General features: G+C 41.4%; 2 protein-coding genes across 3 annotated transcripts in view; one reads left to right on the forward strand and one right to left on the reverse strand.

The window, feature by feature from the left end:
• The window catches only part of PLEKHA8 (pleckstrin homology domain containing A8), a 31813-nt gene extending 14120 nt beyond the window's left edge, over positions 1-17693 (reverse strand). Inside the window, exons 1-5 of one of the 2 annotated variants that reach the window (XM_054991317.1) lie at positions 17517-17693; positions 5171-5287; positions 4058-4201; positions 2222-2346; positions 680-838 (exon numbers count right to left, since the gene is read on the reverse strand). In XM_054991317.1, coding sequence (XP_054847292.1) covers positions 680-838; positions 2222-2346; positions 4058-4201; positions 5171-5287; positions 17517-17556 — 585 coding nt within the window. In that variant the 5' untranslated portion in view covers positions 17557-17693. Of the gene's footprint in view, positions 1-679; positions 839-2221; positions 2347-4057; positions 4214-5170; positions 5288-17516 lie in introns of both variants that reach the window. The other variant, XM_054991316.1, reaches the window with a different exon arrangement.
• A 464-nt stretch (positions 17694-18157) lies between these two features.
• FKBP14 (FKBP prolyl isomerase 14) lies at positions 18158-26486 on the forward strand. Its single transcript, XM_054990783.1, has 5 exons — positions 18158-18252; positions 18819-19044; positions 21785-21936; positions 24380-24507; positions 25889-26486. The coding sequence occupies exons 2-5, from the start codon at positions 18848-18850 to the stop codon at positions 26045-26047; spliced, it is 636 nt and encodes a 211-aa protein (XP_054846758.1). The 5' UTR covers positions 18158-18252; positions 18819-18847; the 3' UTR covers positions 26048-26486.
• Positions 26487-27280: the final 794 nt, after the last annotated feature.

Raw genomic sequence — 27280 nt, forward strand, 5'->3', positions numbered from 1 at the left:
TGTAACCAAATAATAACAACAACTTGTAAGCCAACTTGATCTAATGAAGAAAGGTGGGATGAAAAGGCTAGACTGGACCCCACCCCTCCCTCTCCACTCCTCAATGACCCTGGCTCCAGCGAAAAGAACCATTTTTCAAAGGCAGACTTGCTTTTTGAGCTTGCTTGCCTAAATATTGGCTTGTCTCCAAAGGTTCCCTTGTGCAAGCTGAAGCCATCTACACTCGCAATCATATATTTTTTTTTCAGATTCTCCCCTTCTGTTACAGCTCATGCTGCTCCAGGGGGTCCACCAACTCTCAGGAACAGCTGGGGGGCGGGGGGAGCTGAGAGCTGCAGCAGAAAGACGGAAGTAGTGAAGCTGAAACCTGCTAGAAGATCTCTTTTTGTAGCTTGGTTGATCCAAACCAGTTTGCTTCTTTCCATTTATAAAAACCATCTCATGCACCAGACATTTCCCAGATGGTATCACTGCAGTTTTGCAACACATTTCCCAGCCCCTGGCTGAAGCACATCACTTTTGTACAAACTTTTGCTTGCAAAGTATCCAAAATTGTATAGAACCAAAATGTGCACATTAACTGTAGCACCCTGATTACATATTCTGAAGTGCAGAACAACAACCTATCTACCTATGAGAAGGAGAATTACATATAAGCATAAGAAATGCTCAAATCTACCTTGTTTGATTTGAGAGCAGCCAAATGTGGAGACCCGGATGGCGTGCAGTACAACAGTTCGGAAGAGAAGGCTGTATTGGCAATCTGCATACATTCTTCAAGAGTCTTCAGGAATGTGGTACATGTAGATTTCAACAATGCTCCCATATCAATTCCATTCTGCAAAATTAGATTTTTTACCTTCTCAGTATCAACCAGTTCTTAGGCTATCGAGCCTGCCTCAACCACTGCAATTAAGCTATTTGTACGTTGATACCAAGATTTATTTTTCCCAACAAAGAAATTCTTAAAGTCAGACAGACAGTATTACAAGGACACATGGCACTATCTTTTACTGAGTCAGACTACTGATCTATCAAGAACCGTATTGTCTATTCTGAATTGCAGTGGTCTTATGCAGAGGTTTTTCACATCACTTCCTTATAACTAGAGATTGAACCTGGGGATGTTGTGCATACAAAGCAGTGCACAACTCCTGAGCTATGGCCATATCCCAAAGTATGTTATGCCCCCACTTTGATAACTGTGCTGACCTCAAACTGGGGTGCTTGTGCAAATATTTAAGGTATGTCCATTACATACTGCTCTTTACTAAGATATTCAGAAGTAAGTTGGCCAATATATAAATGGATTGAAAAACATTATCAATGTATACAGTGGAGTTAGCAGAGGACTCATTATATAAATTTGCCTGAGGCCACCAGGGAACAGTTGGCAGTTTCTGCATTTGCTGGAAGCCTACCCAGGGTGTGGAGCTTCGAGAGCTTTGACCATTAGGGAGTTATCTTCTCTACTGGCCTTTCTCTTCCTATTTATCTAAGCAGCTGAAAAGAGCAGAGGAGACAAATATGGAACGCAACTCTGGTCAAAGAATGTATATTGCCGACTAAGGTTGGCTTCTCTTATTATACGAAGATCCATTCTCTTGCTTGAAAGAGACAATAACATCTTGTATGAATATACAGCAAATGCATATACAAGGGCATACTACTAATTTTGGTAGAAAATCAGAAATTTAACAGGAGTCATTCTTAATCCACTGTATCATAATGGGAGGAGTAGGCTTGTATGACATTTTACAATAATACAGAAGATGACAATCTAATACCACAAAAAACCCCACAGCCTCACATAGTGTTTTCACTGACCTACACTTGACAACCTGTCACCCCAAAATGGTTTCTGTGTTTTTAATACATGGCAGGAAGCTTGATGCCACCTGTTGCGGTACTGAGGTGACTGGAAAAGCTAGACCTGCTTATGTTCTCCATACCAAGCAGTCCTTCCTAGCTAGGTGCTGACAATTTATACATAGGACACACTATAAATCTTGTCAGAAGGAACGAAGCCTTTAATAAAATTAAAATTTATTAAAAAAAAAAAAGAAGGAACAAAGCCTACCACTAATGCACAGGTAACACAATGTAATAGCACAAGGAAATGTTTCCTTCCAGAAAGTATCACCAGGGAATTACTGCCACTGCCGTAAAGATATACAAAGTACCTTCAGCTGTGGCTGACCTTTAGCCAAATCAGATTTACCTCAGATTCAGATATACCAGATAGGCCTGTTTCCTTAGTTTTATCCACTTGCTGAACAAGGAGATCACAATATAGTCTAAGTTCTGCCATTCTTTTTTTCAATACTTCAGTGTTTTCTGTGAACTCTAAATAAACAAATACATACAAAATCAAGCAGATTTAGTCACAACAATTTTAAAAATTTGTTAAATTGGTCAGTATACTTCAGACTATTACACATAAACGGGCTTGATTAAAAAGACGTACTATTGGTCATTTTAGACTGGACATTTTAGAGTTTTAGAGATGGGATATGAAAGGGCAAAGATGAAGAATAAAGCAAGCCTGATGATATTGGTTTTCTCTCTGATCCAATTTATTAGATCAGTTGCTGATGGTGAAAAACTATGAAGATTCTGAAACTAGAAAAAGGTTGTTTATGTATAACAGAAAGGGACCCAATTTTAAAAAGTATAGACCTGAAATGCTTTACAGAGGGTGTAGGGAATACAAAAAGAGGGCACATAAGTTTTTTCATGTAGCTGATAATTGGTCACTTTCATTTTATTTAGATCATAAGTTTTCTATCCTATGCTTCTACTCCATAATAAATTCCCAAAGTAGCTTACAATAAAATGAAAAAAATACAAGTTCTATGAAAACCAACAATATAACATATAAATCACTCCCTAGAACTAAAACCATTGCTGGTATTTTATCAGAAAACTAAGAGACAGATTTCTGGGAGCCTGAAAAGTACAAGTTTTATTTCATTGACTGTATTTTTACTTTGTTTGAAGACGCTCCCCATCCTCCTTAATGGCAATTTAAAGAAATTAAAAAATACAAAGTTTTATCCAAAGAAAGCTTAAACAGAGAGCTGACCCAGTGATAATTTTGGTTTAAATTAGGCTTAGTAGACAGGGTATAGTTATAGTTCATGATCAATCTTTTGTTCAAATTTAAAAAGCCGTTTCACTCCCATTTTTGCAAATACCATCTTTTCTTTTTCGTCTTGGTGGATTTTTGCAATGAACAATTAAACTCAGTCATTCTTACTTTTTTTAACTCACAGACTGTAACATTCAACGAACGAATCAACAAATCCTTACAGAAATTGACTGCATTCATACACACCCCAAACTGGGATATATCATTACAAGAAGAAGCCTTGAAATTCTCAAATGTATTTGTTTACTTACTTCATTTGTACCTTGCCTTTCTCCCCAGTGGGGACCCAAAGCGGCTTAAAGTTGTTGGCCTCTCCTCCATTTCATCCTCACAACCACCCTGTGATGTTGGTTGGGATGAGAGTTGGTTGGGATAACTGACCCAAAGTCACCCAGTGAGTTTCCCTGGCAGAGTGGGAATTTGAATCTGGGTCTTCCAGGCTCTACTACACTACACCACACTGGTTCTCAGGTTAACATGCTCCCTTCCTCCTCTTTTTCTTGTGTGGAACTTAGGATTCTCTAGTTTGCAACAAACTATAGTTTGTCAATACATCTGAAGTGGAAACCTGCTTTGTAAGGAATGAATGAACTATACTGACAAACCAGGACTCTTCAATTATCAAGTCATGTCAAGGAGAGGAGCGAATAGGGAAAAGGCAGTCCAGGATTTCCCAGGTTCATTATTGTAATGATAAAATATAGCTTGTTGTTACCTCTGAATGCAGCCATTGTATTCGTACTCCAAAGAGTAGAACACCACATTATCAAAGTATTACACATTTTTTGTTTGTTTGTTGGTACTTTCAAGTTCGACAACTGAGAGAAGAGAATGGAAATTCAAAGAAATGGTCTTAGGAAGTTCAGAAGTGTGATGGAGACGCATCATGACCAGAGAACAGCTTGCCTTTCTCCTTCTGTGTCCTAATGTCAGTTAAGCAGGCCTTGGCAGTTCCTAGGGCAACCAACCACTTTTGCCTCTCAGTCGCATTTCTGGCTTTCAGGTAAAAGTACTGTTCTCCAGGGATAATCAGATCCATCCGTGTGTTATCTGTAGAATGAACTAAGATCAACAGAGTTATGATACAGACCACTTCCCTTGCTTGGAAAGCAGCAGAACCACATAGGCTTAAGTTCTTACAAGCAAGAACTGTCTTCCTGCAAGTACAACAAAACAGAGGAAATACTGGTGGATGCAAGGACTGACACAGCTATTGAGGTATCTCCTGTTCTTGATGGGGTTGCACTCCCCCTAAAAGAGCAGGTTTGTAGCTTCAGGATGCAGCTGGACCTCCTACTGTATAAGCAGGTGGTGGCAGCTCAAGAGCACCTTTCAACAGCTTTGCCCTTTCTGGGCAAAAAGATCTTGCTACTGTGGCACACACCCTAGTAACAGCTAGATAAGACTACTACAATGCTCTCTACTTGGGGCTGCCCTTGAAGAGTGTCTGGAACTTACAGCTGGTACAGAACACTGGCTTTGACCTTTAAAGCCCTATAAGGCCTAGGGCCATCATTCCTTAAGGGCTACCTATTCCCATAGGAACATACCTGATCACTACAATAATCTTCAGGGGTCCTGCTTTGAGCGTCCCCATCATCTGAGGCTAGATGGGTAGCAACCCAAGAAACTGCCCTCTAGGTCATGGCACAAAAATTATGGAATTCTCTCCCCAGGGAAATTCATCTGTACCCTGCTATCATTGTTTTCTGCCAGTTGGCGAAGACTTTTCTGTTGTGTTTGGCATTCCCTTTCCCATTTATATGTTTTGTTACATACACATATATACATACATACATATATACATACACATATACACACACACACACACACACATACATACATACATATACACACACATATATATATACACATATATATACACATATATACAGATAGACAGATAGATAAAGTTTGTTTTAATGTTTTATTGTTTGCTACCTTGGAGATCCTAACTTGGGTGGAAAGGCAGCATAAAAATGTTTCAAGTAAAATAAAATAAAAGTCTCTCTTAGTTACCTTGAATTTCACATACTGCCATCTGGATACTTCCTTTGCAGCCTTTCCAAGCATCTTCCCGTGAGTCATAATAGGACAACACCCCTCCTCCAAGGAGGAACCATCGGGGCTGCCAGCCTGGAAAAGGGAAAAAAGTGGCTTTAGCAGCAGCCAGGTGAAATTGTCACAAATTTAGCTGCCATTTTCAGACACTAAAGCAAGCACTCTGCTGATGTAAAACTGGTTGCACAATTGCTCTTGCACCTCTGTAATTTAGCTATATTAATTCTGTGCTGATCTCTGCAACAATACAAACAGGAGTCTAGAGGCCTCTTAAAGATGAACAAGATTTTAATTCAGCACAAATGTTTATGGAATAAAATCTTGGTAGTCTTTATTGTGCCACTGGACTCTTTATTTCTGCTGCAACAGATTAACATGGTTATCCCTTTCATGTGCAATACATCTCAAAGCAGAAGGCTGAAACATCTACCCATGGAATGAAAAGTGAAAATGCAGAAGGTGAATGAATGCTGAACTAATGACCACTGAATTAATTGGTGGTATAAGACATCAGTGTTTTAGTTTCAAATTGAATCAAATTGACACACTTCAGGAAAAAAGTCACTGTTACGAAGCATTACATCACTTTCAGCACATCGGGGTCTTCCCTGGACCTAGAGGAAGACTCCTCAAGGGGTAGGAAGCCCTCTGTGGTCCCCATTATACCCAAGGCTCCTTGCTCCCCAGAGCCTCCACGGGAGTACTCCCTGCCTTACCACAGAAGGTTCAAGAGCCAGTGAAACAAGTAAACTAGGAACCTCCTGAATGAACCCACCCCCAGCATCTTCAGACTCTTTCCTAGGACTCCAGGAAACAAGAAGGTAGGGAACAAGAACCTGAATCCTACAAAGGAGCACACACCTGGGACTTTGAAGTATCACACTCCAGACTCACACAAAAGGAGAACCACATTATCTGGATCTTTTCAGAATCCTACTGGATACAGAAAGGGGTGGGGTTATCAGCTTCCTACATAAGCTTCCAGGTAAGCTCTGCTAGTTTAGCATCTCTCCTGCCTAACTCACGCTAGTGCTGAACAGCTCCCTGCCACAAAGATCCTACTATCCAGCTCCTACACCAAGGGTCTGATCCAGCTCGGCCTGACTTTAGCTGCCCGCTGGAGATTCCTTCCCTGGATGTCCAAGCAGATAACAGGTCACAATGAATTTCTCTCCTGGTTAATACTTATAGATATATTCATAAAACTGAACTCTACTAAAACAGGCAATTCCTGTTTGGTATTATTATTGCCAGGTCAATCTGCATTCTGCAAACACTGGTGTATCATGGGAAATGTAGAAATTGATACCTGGCACAGCATTTCACAACTTAACAATCTAAACTTCATTTAGAAAGCTAACACTGTAGTCCTCATGTTGGTAATATCTAGCAAAAAGAAACAAAGCACGAAGAGATACAGCTTTCATGGGTTAAGAAATAAGATTTTGTAAGCTGCCTACTCCAGATCTTTGTCTGGTAGTGTGATGGTCTACACATCTTAAAGAAGCCTGGAAGGGCTGTACACACACATTTGCAGGACTGTTGTGGGTTAATCCCTCTCAGAATAGAAGAGCTTTGAGTGGCAGGCTACTCCACGGCTTCAGATGGGGTAGCCTGGGCTGGAAAGAGGTCTTTTTTTAGTCCTAACAAAGAGAGATCCAGAGTGAAGGAGTTGAGAGATGGAGTCCTCACAGAGAGCAGTTTCAACACCAGCAGGAGAACTAAGAAAGTTGGCAAGTAGGTTTGGGAAGTAGGTGCAGACTCCCAAATGGGCCAAAGAAAGGGAGGATAGATCTTCTAAGGAGAGGAGATGATCCTCACCCAGTCAAACAGGGAGGTAGCTCTGGAAAGTAGAGAGATCCCTGGTCAGGTGTGGTTGGATACTGTCTGTGGAGACCTTCAGATTCAGTTAAAGACTGAAGGAAAGCACTGGTGTGTGAAGAGAAGGAGCTTGGGGTACTAGAAAGTGGGTACCAGTCTTCCTAACCTCAGAAGAGAAAGAGAATACTAAAAGAAAGTATACTAGAGTGCTTGGGGGAAAACAAGGGAACCAAAGCCGCAAAACGTAAGTCTTAAGTAAAAGTGAAGAGGATAAGAACAGAAGTCTGCGCATGTTCTGAATTTTACCTCAGAAATTTTCAACCTCTGACTTCAACTGCCTTTTCCCCTCTAACATAAACAAACTACTTAGTTATTTGTTGAATTTTAAAAACGCGCCTGGTACCATTTCTGTGGTTTAAGGATGAGGGAATGTCATAGGTGGCCATTATTCCTCTCCACTTTTCCAAGTCACAACCAAATTCCAGTGTCTATTTCTTTCTCTCTTACAATAGATACCTCTGCATCAAATTCTTTAAATTATTCATTCATGGAAGTAAAACAAAATTATTTGAAACAAATATATGCAAAAATACTTCCTTGGAATATTTCAATTAGGGTTTCTTAAGCAACAAATCCAATACATTTTAAAGAAGCACAGAATAAATGCATATTAACAGAGAAACAGAGGCTGCAATCTTTTGGGTACTTACTAGCAAGTAAAGCTCATTGAATACAGTTGGGCCTATAACAGAGTTAACATGCCTAGGATTGGGTTATACACTCTTGCTCTGGAAATGGTTCTCCCTGTCCAGTCTGGCACTTTAACCACTCTACAACATCAGCTCTCTTAGTGCTATGCCTTTGCACCAATGTTCTTTTAGCCCACAAAAAGAGGCAGCCATCTCTACATGAAGCTATCGAACAAGAATCAACTATTTGCATCTGGTTGCACATCAGACACACTGGTTAACTGAATCTTGACTTGCAGCCAGACACTAATCTGCCAATATGTCGATTAAGCCAGGGCCCTAAAGAATTCAAGCAAACAACTCAGAGCCCACAGGGCCGCTACGCTGATGCGCAATGCCACAGTGATAATGAACCCACTGTCTGATACTCAATATAACAGGAACACATGCAGACCCTGCCAAAAAGACATACTGTTAGAATTAGTCCACTCGGTTTCTGTTCTGAAGCCTGAAGAAATGTGGAGAACACCGAAAAAAAGAAGAGGATATTGCATACATTAAAAAACATCAAATTGAGCTTCCAGGCAAAAACCAAATTGAAATAATAACTAAACATTCCCCACCATTGGTGATTTCTCAAATCAAACAGCAGGTAATAAAGCTGTGTGTGGAGAAATGGCTAATTGCTTTAGACCTCAGTGGGTATAAAAATGACCATGTAAATAATACATTGCCCCTCAGTCCTCTAATTCATTGCAAGGCTCCTGGTTATAAATAAATAACCATAACTATACTCTTTTGTCTCTATGATAGCAGCAGAATCTGTTCTCAGACATGCAACTAATTTACAACCTTTTTGTCATGAGCTGTGTGGTGCATTTAACCAAGAGCAGTAAGATGTATCTCTGTTAGTTTTGAGGGGTCACTACCATATTTTGCAGTGAAAAAGAGAAACAACACTCTCGTGAAAAACAAAAAGCATTTCTTTATTGTCTGATTAATGAGGGCTGAATAAATTAAAATACAGTCTTTGCTATACAATCAGCCAAGCCTCCAGAAGGCTAAAATAAAAAATCCCCCAAATCCAACCACACTATAGTTCATTTTTGATGTCCAAATTCCGAAAGACAAAGCATGCTCAAAGCATGCTAATGAACTTCTAATATAAAATGCATCTGACGAAGTAGGACTTTTGCCAATAAATAAATCTGATAGTATTTAGGATGCCCCCAGGCTCTCTTCTGGTTTTGCTACAACACTCTAACAGAGCTATTTTTCAGGATGACTTTTGTGGATTTAGCCTAAAATTTAAAGCTTTAATTGATTAGTTTATTAGCAGTATTTAAAATTAGATTTTAATTAGAGTTGTTCCCTTTGGTTGGGTGTTCATAGTATTCTGTGGTCAATGCTGTAGCAATGCCTTGTGAGCAAAGGATAAATGAGTTGTCCATGTTTGTTAGTCCAGAGAAGCTATGATCTTCATTTGTGTGAAGACAGAAGGACATCCATTTTGTATCAGATCCCATACAAAGCAATGTGATCTTATGGACAATGTTGGGTGTAGGAAGTCAGAATTCAAATCTCTGTTCAATCCAGAACTCACGGAGTTAAGTCAGACACAACAACAGTGTTACACAAATGAGCCTTGTTCTCCTTTGCTCCTCTCACACTCAAGAGATTTCTGTTTCCAACCATGATTGGCAGTTATTGTTTGGAAAGAAAGCACAACTCTTGATTTGTCAGTTCAGATGTAGCAACAAACTATTAGTTTGAACTAAAGAACTCATTAAAAGAATTAGATGCAGAGGAGTTAGCCGTGTTAGTCTGTGGTAGCAAAATCAAAAAGAGTCCAGTAGCACCTTTAAGACTAACCAATTTTATTGTAGCATAAGCTTTCGATAATCAAGTTCTCTTCGCCAGATGCATGGGACAGAGACTGGAAAAGAATTAAAAAGAAATTAAAAAGAATTAAAAGAATTGTGGCACATGAAGGGAAGAATAAAAGAGCAAGGTTTGTCTATGTGTGGTGTTATGTCTGAACCAGTCCCCTGTGCCTCCTGAGGCAACTCATATTGGTGAGCCACAATGGAAATCAAGACAACCTGTATGTGCTTATTTTGCTTTATTTCTTTTCCTTCTGCAAGCCAGGGGGAAAGAGAAGAAGATCTGCAGGATGCTGAAGCGTCCTCCCACTCGGACCAGAGCACACAAGTCTTCTGGCCTCCAAGATCTCTCCAGACATTACTTTCTTGGTGCATTTCTGTAGCCGTAAGAATCTGAAATATGTCTTAATACTCAGTTCCTTTTAATCATGAATTGTGTACTCAAGACATCCAGTCCTACTACTGCCTGTTTGAATCTCCTGTAAAATGGGAATAATGGCGACCCATGCCTTGGAATTGTCAGTACTATAAGCACAAAACAGACTGTAAAGCACTCTAAATATTTTTCATTGCTCAAATGTCCTCTCCACAGGAACACTAGCATGTGCACTTGTGCAACACCTAACGCATGGTGATATTAAACTAGTAGAACAATACTTTAGTGGTGCAGTGCAGTTAAAAGACAAGACAGCACAAGGATTTAATCCCTTTTGACTGATAGTGCTAATTTTGCTACAATGTGGAGTAAGCCAATATACAAATGCAATGACATTCAAAAGATAATTCAAATAACAATACCATCTGTTTTACAAAGAATATCTCCACCTGTGGGATGATCAGCTCTCTCTTTTATATTAACTTTATTGGTGGTGGAAAGTGCCATCAACTTGACTTATGGCGACTCCATAGAGTTTTGAAGGCAAGAGATGTGCAGAAGTGGTTTGTCAAGGCCTGCCTCCAAGTAGCAACTCTGGACTTCCTCGGTGGTCTCCCATCCAAGTACTAACTAGGGCCGACCCTGCTTAGCTTCCAAGATCTGACAATATCGGGCTAGCCTGGGTCATCCAGGTTAGGGCAATTTTAGAGATAAAATAAAATAGCCTCATTTTCAGGTTTATTCATACTCAGGTGGATCTGCACATCCTCCTAACAAGATCATTTTTCCTGATCACACATTCCAAGACAATTACTGTGTCTAAACTACAAAACAGGATTAAGGTAATACCAAATTACTGTGACCACATCAGACCATGTATGGCTCAGAGTCTCTCCATCTTAAAAGCTATGTCACTGAATGTGCATCCCAACAAGGAAGATGCCAGTGAGGTACTTTCTACTTCTGCCTAATGAACTAGTGGTACTCTACGAAAGAAAGAAAACAAGGAGCAGAGTACTCAGTTGCGCAGGATAAACAATATAATCACTTTTTCTCCTGGCTTAAATGTCTAAGGTAAATGCCAGCTAACAATTCATCTTCACAAATGTCAAAGGGAGCAAGTAATACAAGTAATCTGCTTCTCACTGGGGGTATGGGGAGATGAATGATGAAGACTGATCTCTGCTGCTGCTATCCTGGTTAAAAGGAAGCACTGTTTGCAAAGTTGTCTTAAGGATGCACCTACTGCAGACATAGCCTAAGAAATCAGCTGATCTCTACCATCATCTAAGAATTATCTCTGTGTGTCAGCTCTAACCCAGAGGTGAACCGGTTTCATTTCTCCCCTCCTCCTTGAGCTACACTGAACCAGAAATCTCTTTGGAGGGAATCTGAAGACCCACCCAAAATTCTACCTCAGCCCATTGGTGGATCATATTCTTTGCATCACATGATACACAAATCCCACCAACACTGGATTCCAAAGTAACAATTTCCTCCCAAATAACAAAAATGACAAACCAGGAGGGTTTATGGCAAACTTTTAGGGGACTATTGCCACAAAATCTCCATTGTTCCTCTATGAATCTCGACAGTATAGTCTTCAAGCATTTGCATTTTCTTGACATGTAAACTCTTATTCATCTCCAGATACATTTTCAAAAATCTGTAGCAATCCTGTGATTCTGAGGGACTTATTTTTGAAATATGAGAAACATCAGACTGCAAGGCTCAAATGAATATATCCTTAATGTTCAAGACTGCCTAACAGAGAGCAGAAAATATTTTTCTAGTATTTAGGAATCAACATCTGGCCCTTGTTATTCGCCCTGAGCCCGCCCGCGGAGAGGGCGGAATAGAAATTTTAAACAAACAAATAAATAAATTTCAGGTGCCAGGCTGCCCAAGTACCAAGCAAATTCATTCTGGTTAATAAAAATCTGAAATATGTGTTTATTTTGTACAAGAGTGATGTGAGCACCTGGGACATACAGCAGAGAAAGTTGACAAGTGTCCAAGTTTCATGAGGTTCTATTTTATGCCAAACAAATTGGATCTTTTCAAACACTTTGCTTTTCCTCAGAGGGGTGAGAACTAAAAGAAAAAGACAGCAAGATTGTCAACAGGAAATTAGAATTGGTTGGGGAAGGAGGGGTGCTTTCAGCAACATTCAGAAACAGCTACGGTCAGCCTTAAATAAATTTACATTTCCTTTCATCTAACCATTCAGCTCTCTTACATACTGGAAACTCCCATTCATTATGGTCAAGATTGAATAGATTTAATTAAAATGAATGGAGAAGACACTCTAGGCAGAGAAGTTCCTGTGCTTGGACTGGGATGAAGTTTCTCTACATTAACAGTGCAATCCTAAGAAGAGTTACTCCAGCCTAAGCCGAATGGATTTAGACTGGAGTAACTCTTCTTAGGATTGCGCTATAAGTCCTGTTGATTGCTTCTGCATACAGCAGCAAAAAAGTAGCACATGCCTTCATACATACAGAGGGTCCCAGGTTTGGTTCTTAGTTTCTCCAAGTAAAGAATGTCAAGCAACAAGAATTGGGGAAGATGATCTTGGAAGTACCCTGCCAGGCAAACTAGACTATGCTGAGCTAGAGGAACCAATCTGACTTGGCACAAGGAAATTTAATATACTTATTTAAGAAAGCAGAGCGAGAGAGAGAGAAGGAGAAAGAGAGAGAGATTTCATATGACTGGAATCAAAAGAGATGTCATTCTTCAGTATGTGGATTTATCTATAGCGCATGCACATAAATGAGACTCTACCATGTCATGCCCTTTTGATATTATGGAACATCTTCAGTTTGCAAGCAGATAATCATTGGAGTTAGTAGATGTGCCTGGATCTGGGTTAATCCCAAACCCATATTGTATACTGCGTCAGATTTAATCTGAACTAGCTATCCATCAAAGCTACCAAGTTACATACACTTCTAAGTAATTTTATAAATGGAGATTAAAATAGATTAAAAGTAATTGGACTTCAGAATCCTGGTGGAAATAAAGCTTCTGCACTTGTCTTTTTAGTCCTATTCAGACCATTTAAATGATTCCATGGGAACAAATCTAAGCAGGTCTACTCAGAAATAAACTCCTATGTTATTCTCAGGAAAATGTCTTTAGGATTACAGACCATTTCACAGGTGCTTAGTAGACATGGGCACAAATTGAAATACGAATAAAATTTCATGATGAATCGGGCCGACTCATTTTGCAAAAAAGTTTCGTGGGGCCACGGTTTTCATGAAATTCACGACTTTTGGGGCTGATTTGTTTGATTCGTAAATGATTCATGATGCCAGACAGGCTGGCACCAATCCAGTGATTCCCTAGGCAACTTAGGCCTGGAATGTCTGCAGACCTTTTGTTACCATTGGAAACCCCAATCTTAGCTCACATAACCTTGATAGGCAGCTCTCCCTGCCAACTGGAGAGCTTCCATTCTCTCCTATACAGCAAGGAGCAGGGGGGTTAATCCCCTAGGCAACTGAGGAGATCGGCCTTCTGTAACCATGGGAACACCAATCTCATCCCTCCAAACCCTGTTAGGCAGGTCTGCCTGCCAGCCAGAGACCTCCTGTTCTGCTCTATGTGAGCATTTCTTATATAAGGCAGAGCTCTCTGCCTCGTGCTTTTTAGTTCCAGTAGTCAGAGGGACAGGGATGACCTGTTGCTGGGATTTGGAGTGAGAGAGTGGAATTGGGAGCTTTTGGCTGGATTTGCTGCTGCTTTAAAAGAGACTGAAAAGCCTCTTTCTTATTTTCAGCTCTTGGCCTTGCTGGGAAGGTCACTGGGTGAGGGTGCCTTCTTTCCTCCATCCCACCCAAACCCAGTTTCAGGGCATTGCCTGCCTCTGGGGCCTAGCTTGACTGAGGCCTACCTTTTTTTCCTTTAATTTTCTTTGCTTAGATTCTTATTTAGAGCATTTGTTCTTGCTGGCTTGTTGGGTGAGGGGGGTGGAGGAGAGCCTGCTGAAGTCTCTCTGCAAGTTTGGCATCTCTGGGTATGAAGGGGGCCATTGAAGTGCCCTGGGTTCTGACGAATCACGAAACTAACGAATTGTTTCATGAAACGGGACAATTTTCCCCCCCTTTTTAAATTTTTTTTCTTTTATTTTTTTAAACCAAACAAACAAACAAACAAACAAAAACAATGTACAGAAACGGGACAATTTCATGAAAGTTCGTGATTCGTGGAATGCGATGAAACACGAAACGCTTGTTTCGTTTTTTCCCATTTTGTGCCCATCTCAAGTGCTTAGAGCAGTAACATATGCTGAAGCTATTGGATTTGGCAATGGTTTTTAATATTAGATATGTTTGAGCTACTTCATTCTGAGCTTTGGGGAGTTTTATGAAAGATTGTGGGTGACAGATAAAAACAATAAGCACGAATAAGAAAAGCAATAAGCATGAACACAGTCCATGATTCACAGAAGGAAATGGAGAAAGCCAGCTATATATGGCATGAGATGAAAGGGTTGAACTATGCTGTGCCTTTCCCCACCCACTCCTTGCTCACAGAATAATTTACTTGTGAGCAGCCTCAATCCTTGACAGTAATTCCTCCCTTCCCTGCCCACATGGGTTCCAGCGGGCACATGCAAGCTCTTTGAATCCTTGCCAATGACAATAAATGGATACTGCACCTCAATTGATTTGTGGATCAGGATTCTTCTGTGGCAATGAGCTCCATGTAACTTGCTTCCAAGCAAGCACGTACTGGCTTAAGATGCTGCCTCTGCCTCTCTTGGATTAAACTACTCACCATTCAAAGAAACAGTGCATTATGGGTAACAATGGGACAGTACAGAACTGGGAACCAAATTTGGCAGTGCCACCCTACGTGCAGTTATGCTTGTCCCTAAGGATACATTTGCATGGACATACTTCAATGAACTAAGAAGAGTGTAACTCTGCAGAGGTTTGCACTGTGGTGGTCTCATTTTTTTTAAAGCCAGTGTCTTGCTCTCATGGCTCCTGAAGAATGATGGAAAACATATGAGCTAAAAACCTAGGAAAAATAAGCACTGCAACGGCCAGGGGAAGAGTCCTCTTTGTATACCCCACTGCCTGCCTCTTTCCTAGCTCTTGACTGCTCTTTAAACTTGATTGCTGTATATACTACCCTCCAAGATCATATCTTCCTTCCTCACTAAGGGTTTCTGTTACTTCTGTAAAATGCAAACTAATCTAAATTCTGTGAGATACTAAATACTGCAGCAACACAGTACAAACTAAGTACTACTATGCACATCTTCATAATCTGAGTAAAGCGCTTGGATTCCAATAGAGGTGGGTGGGAATTGGGGGGTGGGTGGGCAGGGTAGGACTGTTTGCTTTAAATATACCTTAAAATATTTTCCTGGGCTAAAATAAGATGTCATCCTGGGTTTCAGCAACCCTTCACTCTCATCTTGCTTATATTTTCTTTGTTTTACAAAGCAATGAAACTGCCACACCTTCCTGTTAGTTTCACACTGTGAGCTGTGGTGTCAAGAATTCCTCTGCGTAAAGAACAATCTGCATCCACACCCATTGTTTATGTAAATATATCAAGAGAAAAGTGTATTTGCACATGATTTCAAGACACCTGCTGTTTAAAACACTTAATCTGTAGCAGCACAAAGGAAAATCTAGCTGGGCTATCTTATGGTCCAGTTTGAGAGCCAGTGCATTGTGTGGGTCGGACTAGGAAACGCAGGTTTGAATTCCCACTCTGCCATGAAAACTCACCAGGTAAACTTGGGCCAGTCGTATGCTCTCGGTATAACCTATCTTACAGGGTTCTTGTGAAGGCAAAATGGAGAAGAATGATGTAAATCACTTTGGGTCCCCAATGGGGAGAAAGATGGGATATAAAAGTTGTAAACAAATAATTAAGTTTGGAGGCACATGATGTGGGTATCTTGCAGGTAAGGACCTAGATTTCGTGGGAATCCAATTGTGTACTATATCATGGAAGAAAAGCAAGATATAAATGTAATAAATAAATATGCTGCAGTGTGCTAATGTAGCCTACTCTGTGGGCTTGTTGACACCACAATATATTTTTCTGTACCTGAAAGCTGTCCCATCATCCCTAAAAACAAATTTGCCTGGACAGAAACGGTGAATTGAGCAATCATGGATAGGTGGTCAGTATTCCAATGACACAGAACAAGCACTACCAGGGGAATTCTTTTTAGCCAAATCCATGATTTTCCAACTTAATGTCACCCACATCTGCATCAGCATGTATCTTGAGAATGCATAGAACTGTTCATATGTAAAGAAAAATACAGTGTCAATCAAATCTGTATTAACTAGGGAAGGTAAAGATCCAACATCACTGAAATCAGCTCAGAGAAGTTCCAGGTAGTGCCCCTGGATGATACATTTGTCTTGAAAGATCTTTACGCTCATGTTTCACTTATATGGAAAATTTCCATAATTCATAATACCCATAAACATTTGAAAGGTTTAAAAAATTTTTTTGCAGTAAGGGATTTCACTGTGTGCAATAAGAAAGCAATAACAAAGTTTAACATCTGAAACTTCCTCAAATGCCACTAACTGAAACAGGTTAAAAACAAACCTGTTAAAACAAATTACTTTGATCATGCTTATTTAGTTCACTGAGACCAGCTGGACTAAAGATAATCCTGCAGATGAACCACTCCTGTGGCAAATATAAGTGGCGTGCACCCCTCTTCCCCAAACTGAGATCTTTGTACAGTAAGTAGGTGGGCCATTCAAAGAACTTTCTTTTCATCAGTTTGTGCAACTGCACCTTGAACTCCAGAAAGATAACCTTTACAACTCCAGTCATCCAGACACTGACACACTCCTGATCATGTGCACAGAAGGCAATTCTGACCTTAGTAAAACAAGGAAGGCTTGCTTTCCTTCTAGCATTTGTTTCTGTTAAAAGTAGAAATTCCACCGCAGGCATGGGGGGGGGGGAATCTTCCCAATAACACAGTACCTTGTTAGTATGATGTAGTTAACTACAAATTTTTCTTACTGTAAGATCCTAAACAGAATTACTCCTGTCTGGTTTCAATGGGCTTAGACGGAAGTAACGCTGTTTTGATTGTTATGCTGCAACCGACACAGGTGAGATGGTGGTGCCAACAAGATCATTTGGGGAGACATCTGATGAAGTGAAGCCTAACTCACCAACGCTGATACCTGGCAATCTAGCTGGTCTCTAAGGTGCAACTGGACCAGAAACTTGCTCTTCTACTGCAGACCCAGACGGCTACCCACCAGAATGAGTTCTGTTAGCCTTGAGGGTGCCACTGGACTGTCTGTTTTATGTAGCTCATTTGGGGGACACCGTCAAAGATCAGAGATTGCCCCTTGCAGGGCTCAAAAGCACAATCAGCAAAAGCATCCCAACCGTGCAGCGCAGGGGTCCACCAGAGCCCATCCGTACTCCTTCTTTTCCTTCCAGCTTCTCGCAGCCAACAGCCCACTCTCTTTACTAGGTATACACCCCCTTCCCCAAGAGAGGAGAGGGCGGCTACTCACCGCTCAGATAGTTGGTCCATTTGTACAGTACCCCATCCATGGTGACCAAGGCCCCCCATCCAGATCTGCTTGGGACAGGGGAAAGTTCTCCCCCCAAGAACCTTTTATGCCCTCTGCCACCCCTCAAGCCCCTCAGCTGAGCCACTGGCGCTCAGGGCCATCCTGGGGCCGGCAGAAGCCCGGCCCGCCTCCTGATGTCTTGTCTTCTTCTCCCTCCCCTTCCCCCTCCCCCCCCCCACCACACACGCTACGGCCCTAGCGTAAGAATGCAGGATGCCGAGCGTAGCCAAAGAGTCAGTAATACACGCAAACGGCGTAAACGCGTTCTGAAATGCGAACCCACGTGATGAGCAGAGCAGGCGGTGTTAGAACGCTCGAGAGCCAATGAGAGCGCCGTTCTCGACAACAGGGTCAGCCAATGACTGCAAGGCAGAAGCCGGTTATATTGTGTTGAGAATCTCCCAGAATGTGCGCGCTGCGTTCCTTCCTGGAATGTTGGCATGGCCAATCCTCGCTCGAGTTTTTAAGAGAGACGGGAGGATTGACCAACCATAGGCGACGTTGTTTTGGTCTGGCCCTCGCGGCGAGCCAACCAGGAGGAGAAAAGAGTGGCGTCGTGTGAAATGATGGCTTGCTTTGGGGGCGTTTGCCACGTCTGCGGATTTGAGGCGTGTGAAGCGTGGTTGGATACGGAGCCTGGCGAAAAGGCACGGCTTCTGCATCGTCTGGCTTTCCGGTATCATCTTTTTCTCGTAACGAATACCGAGAAATGTTTGAACGTTCGGCACAGCAGGAGTCGAATCCAGTGGCACCTTAGAGACCAACAAGATTTTCAAGGCATGAGCTGTCAAGAGTCAGAGCTCCCTTGAAATGGCAATTGTTTGGCGAGACCAACGAAAAAAACCAAAGTCGTGAAAAACGGCAGTGGGAAATTCGCACCTAGCCTGGAATCTTCGAGTTGAAGTAATGCGATCTTGTATCCCGAGCCGTTGGACGAATCACTGCGAGTGAAGTAGTTAGATCAGTTTTCGGTGGGTAGCCTGTTGATCTGCATTAGAACTACAGGATTTGAGCCCAGTGGCTCCTTAGAGACTGACAAGATTCTTATGGAGTGAGCTTTTCAGAGTCTGAAGAAGGGAGTCCTGACTTCTTAAAGCCCCCCCCTCCCCGGTCCTGACAATCTGGCTGGTCTCGAAGGTGCCCCTGGACTCAAATCCTGCGAGTGTGTTCAAACATCTCCCTGTGGAGGGAGGAAAAATATTCGTGGCTTATTTATAGTAAGATAATTACATTTTTTTAAAGCTCAGAAGCAGTTGTTGAAGTCCCCAAAAATGGAAGCTACCTTTTGGACCCTCTTTCCCTTCGTGCTCGTGGCTTTTGGGACTGGAGCTCTTATTCCAGAACCAGAAGTGAAGCTCGAGATACTCCACAAGCCATTCATATGCAAGAGGAAGACCAAGTTGGGGGACATGTTGCTGGTGCACTATGAAGGGTATTTTGAGAAAGACGGTTCCCTGTTCCACTCCACGTGAGTATTTGATGTGAAAAAAGAATACACGTGGGGGGCTCGGCTTTGAGAAACAATTGTGGATGACATCCCATTGACAGGTTATTGGCCTTGTGGTATAGTGGTGCACTAGGACTGGGGAGACCCAGGTTTGAATTTCCGCTCTGGAAGCTCACTGTGTAATCTTGAGTCAGTCACACATGCTCAGCCTACCCTACCTCGCTGGGTTGTTGTGAGGATAACAGAATGGTGACAGCTGATTTGAGTCCCCATTAGGAAGAAAGGTCAGATATAAATAAATATATAATACATAGAAGTTAAAGGCAGGCCAAGTACCAGAAAATAGTAATTAGTCCATTGGATCCAGGGACATGTGTGAAGTAAAGAAAGGGCTACCCCAGGTGGAAAGAGGTGAGGCAGTGCTGAGATGACCAAATAAAAAGCCCGAAGGGAGTGCGTTGTTAGGCAGGATGGGAATAAAAATGATGCCAGAGTTAATAACTGGGTGGGTGTGATTCTTTGCCAAAGCCCTCCTGCTTGGATTTTGCAATGGCTGTGTGAACCTACCATGATCCCACATGGGTGGTGGTGGAAACTCGGGGTTTTCAAGGGAAGAGACTAACAGAGGCGGTTTGCCATTGCCTAGCTCTAGACCCTGGTCTTCATTACTAATTAAGGCCAACCCTGCTTAGCTTCTGAGATCTAACAAGATTGGGCTTGCCTGGTTTATCCAGGTCAGGGTAAGAACACACATTGGCAGTCCTCATATCAGTGGAGGCATTAGAAAGTATAATTTTGCAATAAAGTTTGTGTTGAAATTCCCCACAGTTTCTTCTACTAAATAGGTAATTGTTATCTCTTGCACTATGCAAAATCTGTTTTGCTGCATTAACATAAAATACATTATTTATAACTAAGTTACCATCTTTATTAAATGTAACTGTATAAATGCCTTAGTTTTTTACAAGCAAAATTGCAAATACACTCAATAGTAAAGGGAGGAAAACTGCTGTACTCTCTGCTATATTAAAAACCTATATTAGAAAACCTTGTCCTAAAAAGCATTTCACTAATTTCAAAGAAACTGGAAAAAAGGTCTGAGGGAGAAGGGAAGGAAAAATAAGGTCCCTTCCTCCTGGGCCTTGACATCTCTACTCTCCAGTTACTTGTTTGGTGTTCCATAATAGTGTGGTATAGTGATTAGTGCAGGGGTCCCCAACATGGGCACCATGGCACCTGATGACACCTTTCCTGGCTCCCATCAAGAGTTTTAAGAAAGTTGGTGGGTCTGGATGGGGCTTTCCTAGCAGGGCTTCTGATTGGCCATTGGAGATCTAATTGGCTGTACAGATTTTTTTTAAAATGTTACTTTCTCAGCAGCTGCCACCACAACACAAGGATGTTCACAGCATGACTGAAGGAAAGCTGTGAGTATGCAAGATTTTTTAAAAAAATAGTAGCTTTTTAAAAGGCATCTTAACAAACAGATTTCTGCTTTCAATGTTAAAGGGTTATAATCGGTTATGCCTAATTTCATTTCCTGACCTTTTGTGGTTGGGTCTGCCTCCTGTTGCAGCAATTTTGTGATTGCACCCACCACCCTGTATCGGAATTCTAGAGGAGCCTGTAGGCTCAAAATGGCTGGGGACCCTGGGTTAGAATGTTGGACCAGGAGCTGGGAAACCTAGATTCAGATTTCCACACTGCCATTCAGTCTCTCATTGTAACTATATTTATTTAGATATTTATACCCTGCTTTTCTCCTCATTGGGGACTCAAAGCATCTTACAACATCATTCTTTTCTCCTCTGTTCTTTCTTCACAACAACCATCCTGTAAGGTAGATTATGCTGAAAAAGAGTGACTGGTCCAAGGTCAACAAGTGAGCTTCCATGGCAGAATGGACGTTCAAACCTGGATCTCCCAGATGCTAGCCAAACATCCCAGATGCTAGCTGTTAGGACAAAATGAGGAAGGGAGAACCATATCCCTTGTTCTTAGGTGCCTTGAAGAAAGGACAGGATGAAAAAAATATTTAAATAATATCATTTTCAATAATTTCTGAGAACCTTGAGTAGTGGCTGCAGAATTTCTGAGAACCTTGAGTAGTGGCTGCAGAGATCCATCCTCGGCAAATATATGGTGCTTCTTCTTTCTTCTTGTGGTGTTCACAAACCACCATGCGTATGACAGTTACTGGGCAGTCTTAACTGCATATAACAATCAGATCCACAGTCTTGCATTATTATTTGTTATGTTTTTATCCTATTCTCACAAAGGCTTCCAAAGATATTATGTCCACAGCCCTGAGTTAGAAGGAAAGGCAGGATAAAAATGTGCTAGGTTGATAATGTATGTCCCTTAAGCTCTCACCATATTTAAAATACAAAGCTCTCTCAAACTTGATTTCTAGGGATGATGCCCCTGTCTTCCCAACATGATAAACAAATGGGACTTCCATGCTTAGAGGCAACCTTGTGACTACCAGTGCTGTAGGCCTTTTGGTGCCATCTGGTTAGCCATTGTGTAGCGGGGTGCTGGGCTAGATGGACCAGCTGCTCTTGTTACCATTTTAGTAGCCTTTTGGATTACTACATGCTAGGTGCAAATAAATGGGATGGCTGCTTCCATCAATTTCTGGACACGGAAGAATGCTGAAATAGGTGGATTAGTTCCAGCAAGGCAATTCTGATGCTTTTACAGGTTTTCTCTACACTGACACACGTAACTCAGTCCTTTGGCTGTTTGTGCTTCTTTTCAGCCACAAGTATAACAATGGCCAACCTACCTGGTTTACTCTTGGTATAAATGAAGTTATCAAAGGTTGGGATAAAGGTTTGGTGGGCATGTGCATCGGGGAGAAACGGAAGCTCACTGTTCCTCCGTCCCTTGGTTATGGAAAAGAAGGGAAAGGTAATGGTTCTTTTCAAGTTCAGAGTGGCTTTTTAATAAAAAAAAATCAATGCATCTTAATCACAGCATGAATATAAGAGGCTGCCTCATGTTAAGCCATACCATTGGTCCATCCAGCTCAGTATTGTCTAGTGTGGCTGGCACTTGCCCTTTCAGCATCTCAGGCAAAGAGGATTTTTCCCAGCATCTGCTATCTGCAGTCAAAAGAACATAAGTAGACCCTGTTGGATCAGACTGGTGGCCCATCTGGTCCCCCGTACTGTTTCACAGTGGTCAGCTGTTGCTCTGGAGGGCCAGCCAGCAGGGTATGGAGGACAAGGCCTTCCCCTGATGCTGCCTCCTAGGGTTTGCTGCCCCTGTAGTTGGAGATTCCTTTTATTCACTATGGCTAGTAGACATTGGCCCTGATCTGGATAACATAGGTGAGCCTGATCTTGTCAGATCTCAGAAGCTAAGCAGGGTCAGCCTTGGTTAGTAATTGGATGGGAGACCTCCAGTGAAGACCAGGGTTGCAGAGGCAGGCAATGGCAAACCACTTCTGTCAGTCTCTTGCCACGAATACTCCAGCAGGGGTTGCCATAAGACAGCTATGACTTGAGGGCACTCTCCACCACCACCAGTAGACATTGACGGACCTCTTGTCCATGAATCTCTCTGATCCCCTTTATAAACCTATCTGTGCTCATGGCTGTCACTATTTCCACTGGCATTAAACTCCAGAGTAAAGAAGTATTTACTTTGGTCTGTCCTGAACCTTACTTCTCAACAAATTCATTGGGTACTCCTAGTATTATAGGCGAAGGAGAAAAAGCTTCTATCTACTTTCTCCAACTCGTGCATAATTTTATAAATTTCTATCCTCTTAAGTGGAGATTATGAGGAATGAAACTGGGCCTTTCTGTGTGCAAAGCATGTGTTCCAGTATTAAATTTTCTCATTTCAACAGTATTTACATACACAGAGTTAAACTAATGGATCTTTTTCACCTAAAGTCTTCTTCTTAATTCAGTTGACATCAGTGAGAATGACCAAATTAATTAAAGCAAACTAGTACTACACTGTAAAAGAACAGCAAATCCTTAATGTATTGGGGGAAGATCCATGTAAAAGGGATGTACTACATTGGAATCAGATGGAGGCAAAGTGTGGTGTTTCTACACAGTAGATTCAAAGTAATTCAATAAAGTGGAAAATGTATTTCTGCTTGTTTAAGTTTTGATACTTCATCAGTTAGACATGCTGAAACCTTCAAACCTGGAGCAAAATAAAAAAATGTCTAATTTTCATTCTTTAATACAGGAGCAATTGAACCTATTTCTTCCTTCCTTAGTAAGACCAAAGATAGGGTGGTGGAATATTGAGAGGACAGAATGGACTGGACCACTTCAAATTGCAGTTAGAGGATCTTAGAGGGTCACATTTTTGAATACTCCCCTGTATAAAAATAGTAAATGTGTGCAGCAAAAAAAGGGGGGGTGAGGGGGTTACATGCTTTCTTTTGGGCTAGCTTCCTATTTTCATAGACTTTTTTATGTGAAGGAACATTTCTGCAGTCCACAGTGGTACATTCCATTCTCCTGCCATATTCTCTGCCTGGGTAAACCGTGCTTCAGGCTGCCATTAAGAAAGCAACTTTCACTAGTTACGTAAAACAGATATTGCTGTAAGCAGAGAGTTTGCAAATTTAATGACTTGAATCCTGCTGAATATTACCACTGATGGAAGGATTTCTGTCAGCAGAGTGAGACTTCCTTACATTCCCACCCTTTCCCCAGTTGCAGCCCCAAATGCCCCCTGCATGGTGGGCAGACCCCAAGGAGGAGTCAGAAATCTGCAGTAAGAGGGGCCAACTGGTGGGATTTACCCCCTTTCCACCTGTGGAAATATTAGGCAGGACCCCACCTACTGATGTCCCCTTACCTAAGTACCTTTTAGTGCTTTTGGTTGGGCCACTGGCTAACAATAGCACCAGAAATGTGTTAAATAGCACAGAGAAAAATCCAGCTAAATAAACCTTTAAAAAAATAGCTGAGTGGAATTCTTTTCCGCATTCTTTACCACATGCAAACATATGAGGCAGCCATACACAAAATCAGACCATTGGTCAATCAACGTCAGTATTGTCTGCTCAGACTGGCAGCTGCTCTCTGGAGCTTTAGATCACTTTTCACATCACCTACAACTTGGTCCTTGCAACTGGAAAGGCTAGGGGTTGAGTTTGGGGCTTTCTGCATGCCAGCCAGTTGCTTGGCCACTGAGCCATGAGGAATATGGCAGCAGTAGCTTTTGAGCTTCCTGTTGGAGCACTCTAGGTTGGGCACTGGTAGCTAGTTGTGGAAGGTCATGTATTTTTTCTATTTTTGGTTTTGAAAATCCTGTTAATGTAACTGGAGAAGAGAAAATCATAAATAAACACTGATGGCTTAATAATCATGTTTGGCAGGAAAAATTCCACCTGAGAGCACATTGATCTTCAATATTGAGCTTCTGGAAATTCGAAATGGACCAAGGTCTCATGAGTCCTTTCAAGAAATGGATCTTAATGATGACTGGAAGCTATCCAGAGAGGAGGTGAGGAGGCTAATGTTTTGTACAGTCGTTCATGTTGAAAGTCAGTTTGGTGTAGTGGTTAAGAGAACGGGACTCTAATCTGGAGAGCCGGGTTTGATTCCCCACTCCTCCACTTGAAGCCAGCTGGGTGACCTTGGGCTTGTCATGGCTCTCTGGAGCTCTCTCAGCCCCACCCACCTCACAGGGTTTTGTTGTGGGGATAATAACATACTTTGTAAACTGCTGAGTGGGCATTAAGTTGTCCTGAAGGGTGGTATATAAATCTAATATTATTATTAATGTATGTAACAGGAAAAGACAATTAGCTTTTACTTGCCTTAAATTTTTACTGTGCAAATCTGTTACTTGTGAATAGAATTCGCCATGTGTTAAGCTAGATCCCAGTTCCCCTTTTGCACTGTCCGAGCTGCAAAGCGTGGCTACTGCTTGGGGAGATGGCCTTGAGCTTGAGCTAAGGCAAGTACAGGGAACAGAAGCTGGAACATGCTCTGCTGTCCTGTCAAAAAAATATCTGGCATCCTTGCAAGTAGTATACCTTCCGCCTCCATGTTCTCTGCAAACAGAGCAACATTTTCCTGCAAAGAAGGCTGCAGAAAAGCCAGTGTCTCTTTAAAAAGTTGGCCTCTTATGAGAAATAATTTTTGTATCTTTTTCTACATTTTGCTGCTTCTAATTGCTTTGTCCCTGAATTTGTAATTAAAGTCCTAATCGGGGATTTTGCTTGGTACTCTCTGCAGAATGCACCTGCTTATTCGGAACTGCCCAGAGATGTCTGGGAGTAAACAGCTGTTATAGACATACAATTAGGTCCTTGAATTCCTTGGTTACAATGTCTTGACTTGACTAGAAAAGTAGATTCTGGGATATATGAAGGTTACAATGTTTGAGTTGTTACATGACCTGTTCTGAAACTTCCAGATAGTTTGGGGAAAGTTGTGCAGCCATATTGGGCCATGCAAGAATGAAATCAATGTAATACCTTTTATTAGTACCAACCAAGTGCACACAACACAGTGTGCAAGCTCTTGAGCTCCCCAGAACTCTTTATCAGGCTGAATTTAAAAGTTAAAAGCAGGGTATACGATTGGGAAGCAGATGGTTCAGGCTACAGTGCTAGGAGCTGATCTTGCGTGCATCCTCTGAGATGCAAGCATCAATTAACTTAATTGCTTAGGTGTTGAGTGTCAGCATAGTCCCTGGGAAGCTCTTGTCCAGTCCATGTCTTTCATTCATAAACCACCCTAGTCCATCTAAAAATCATCTCAAAGGGATATTTTGGGTCTTCTATATCTAACACGTCAGGCTTTCTCAGGTTTATTGCTTCTGCCGAAAGCATCTTAACAGCTTCTTAATGTTTGAAATTGTTCTGTTTCCCCCATAGGTTAAAATATACTTGAAGAAGGAATTTGAAAGACATGGTGCATTGGTCAACGACAGCCATCATGATACTTTGGTTGAAGACATATTTTCTAAAGAAGATGAGGACACAGATGGATTTATATCTGCAAGGGAGTTTGTGTATAAGCATGATGAACTATAAAGTATTTGGAAGGAGTTACCAGATAGGGGGGAAATCAAGAGACTTTGCAAAACTGACACTTGTAGAAATGTTGTTTGCATGGAGCTGCCTGTTAACTCATGTGGGGAAGGGAAAGTGCATTGCATATTTTTCTACCTGACACGCATTTTTTGAAACTGTATACTGTAACTGTGGCCTTTTTATAGAGTGAAAATAACTTAAAACAGATTTCTTATGGAAAGTTCATATTTATTTTGAAAACTATGAAACAAACCTTTCTACTAACAAATGATGCTTAAGAACACACTAGCTTTTTCTACTTTCAGTTTGTCTATTTTTAAAGTGCTAGCCTAAAATAGAAAAGTATGATTGATATAAAATGTTTGGTCCACTTCTATGTCCTGTTAAGACTCACTCAATTTTAAAAATAGCATTGGCCATATATGGTCACACAGCAGATTTATTTCCCATTACTTTTAAGGGTATGTTTAAGCTGTCTTGCAGACTGTTTCGAAGATCTGCTGCATCAGCAGTGTGTATGTGCTTAGGGTAGTATAGCTGCAGCACAGCAACAACTTTACTTTTTTTTTTAAATTTTTATTGGAATTAGAAATATTTTGTCACTTATAACAATCAAATTACTTTAATATTCCAGTTCTAACCCCCTCCCTTTCCCCCCCCCCCCGTTTGTTGACTTCCAACAGTTTTCCAACCCTTTGTCTATTCTTCCCCTACTCATTTCAACTTATTTTGTCAATTAAACATATACTTTCACACTCTTCTAAGCTAGTCTATTATAACACAGTGCTGAGTCAATTTCCCTTCACTTATCAACTAACTAATACATTCCTGGCATGTTATTCAATAGTAATAATACTGGTAATATTCTCAATATCCTGTACTCTAACTTATTCATTCACAGCAACAACTTTACTATAAAGTAACATAATCAAGGAATTGATGCAACAAGACAGGCATATACCAACCTTGTGCAGCTTTTGAGAGAGTACACAAGAGCATTACAGGCAAAGATGCTGCTGGAATGTGGGTTTCTTAAGGTTCTAGTTGCTTTTCATCATTTTAGATAAGCTTACTCTGTCTCTATCCTACCTTTCTTCTCTAGCATGTGTTGAAGCATGCATAAGGGGTCCCAGGAGGTCTGCCATCTAGGCATGGACTTGACCTGCTTAGTTCTAGCCTTTAGATCATACCCTGTGACTGCAATGTCTACACAGATGACAGTCCTATGATTCA

The sequence above is a fragment of the Eublepharis macularius genome, chromosome 11, assembly GCF_028583425.1.
Source record: "Eublepharis macularius isolate TG4126 chromosome 11, MPM_Emac_v1.0, whole genome shotgun sequence".
Classification (NCBI taxonomy): Eukaryota; Metazoa; Chordata; class Lepidosauria; order Squamata; family Eublepharidae; genus Eublepharis; species Eublepharis macularius.

Bases quoted from the DNA above. Each gene is read 5' to 3' on its own strand.
- FKBP14 (XM_054990783.1), top strand. From the start codon at position 18,848: ATGGAAGCTACCTTTTGGACCCTCTTTCCCTTCGTGCTCGTGGCTTTT. The intron at 19,045-21,784 runs GTGAGTATTTGA...GCTTCTTTTCAG, and splicing joins GGTTCCCTGTTCCACTCCAC to CCACAAGTATAACAATGGCC. The intron at 21,937-24,379 runs GTAATGGTTCTT...CATGTTTGGCAG, and splicing joins TTATGGAAAAGAAGGGAAAG to GAAAAATTCCACCTGAGAGC.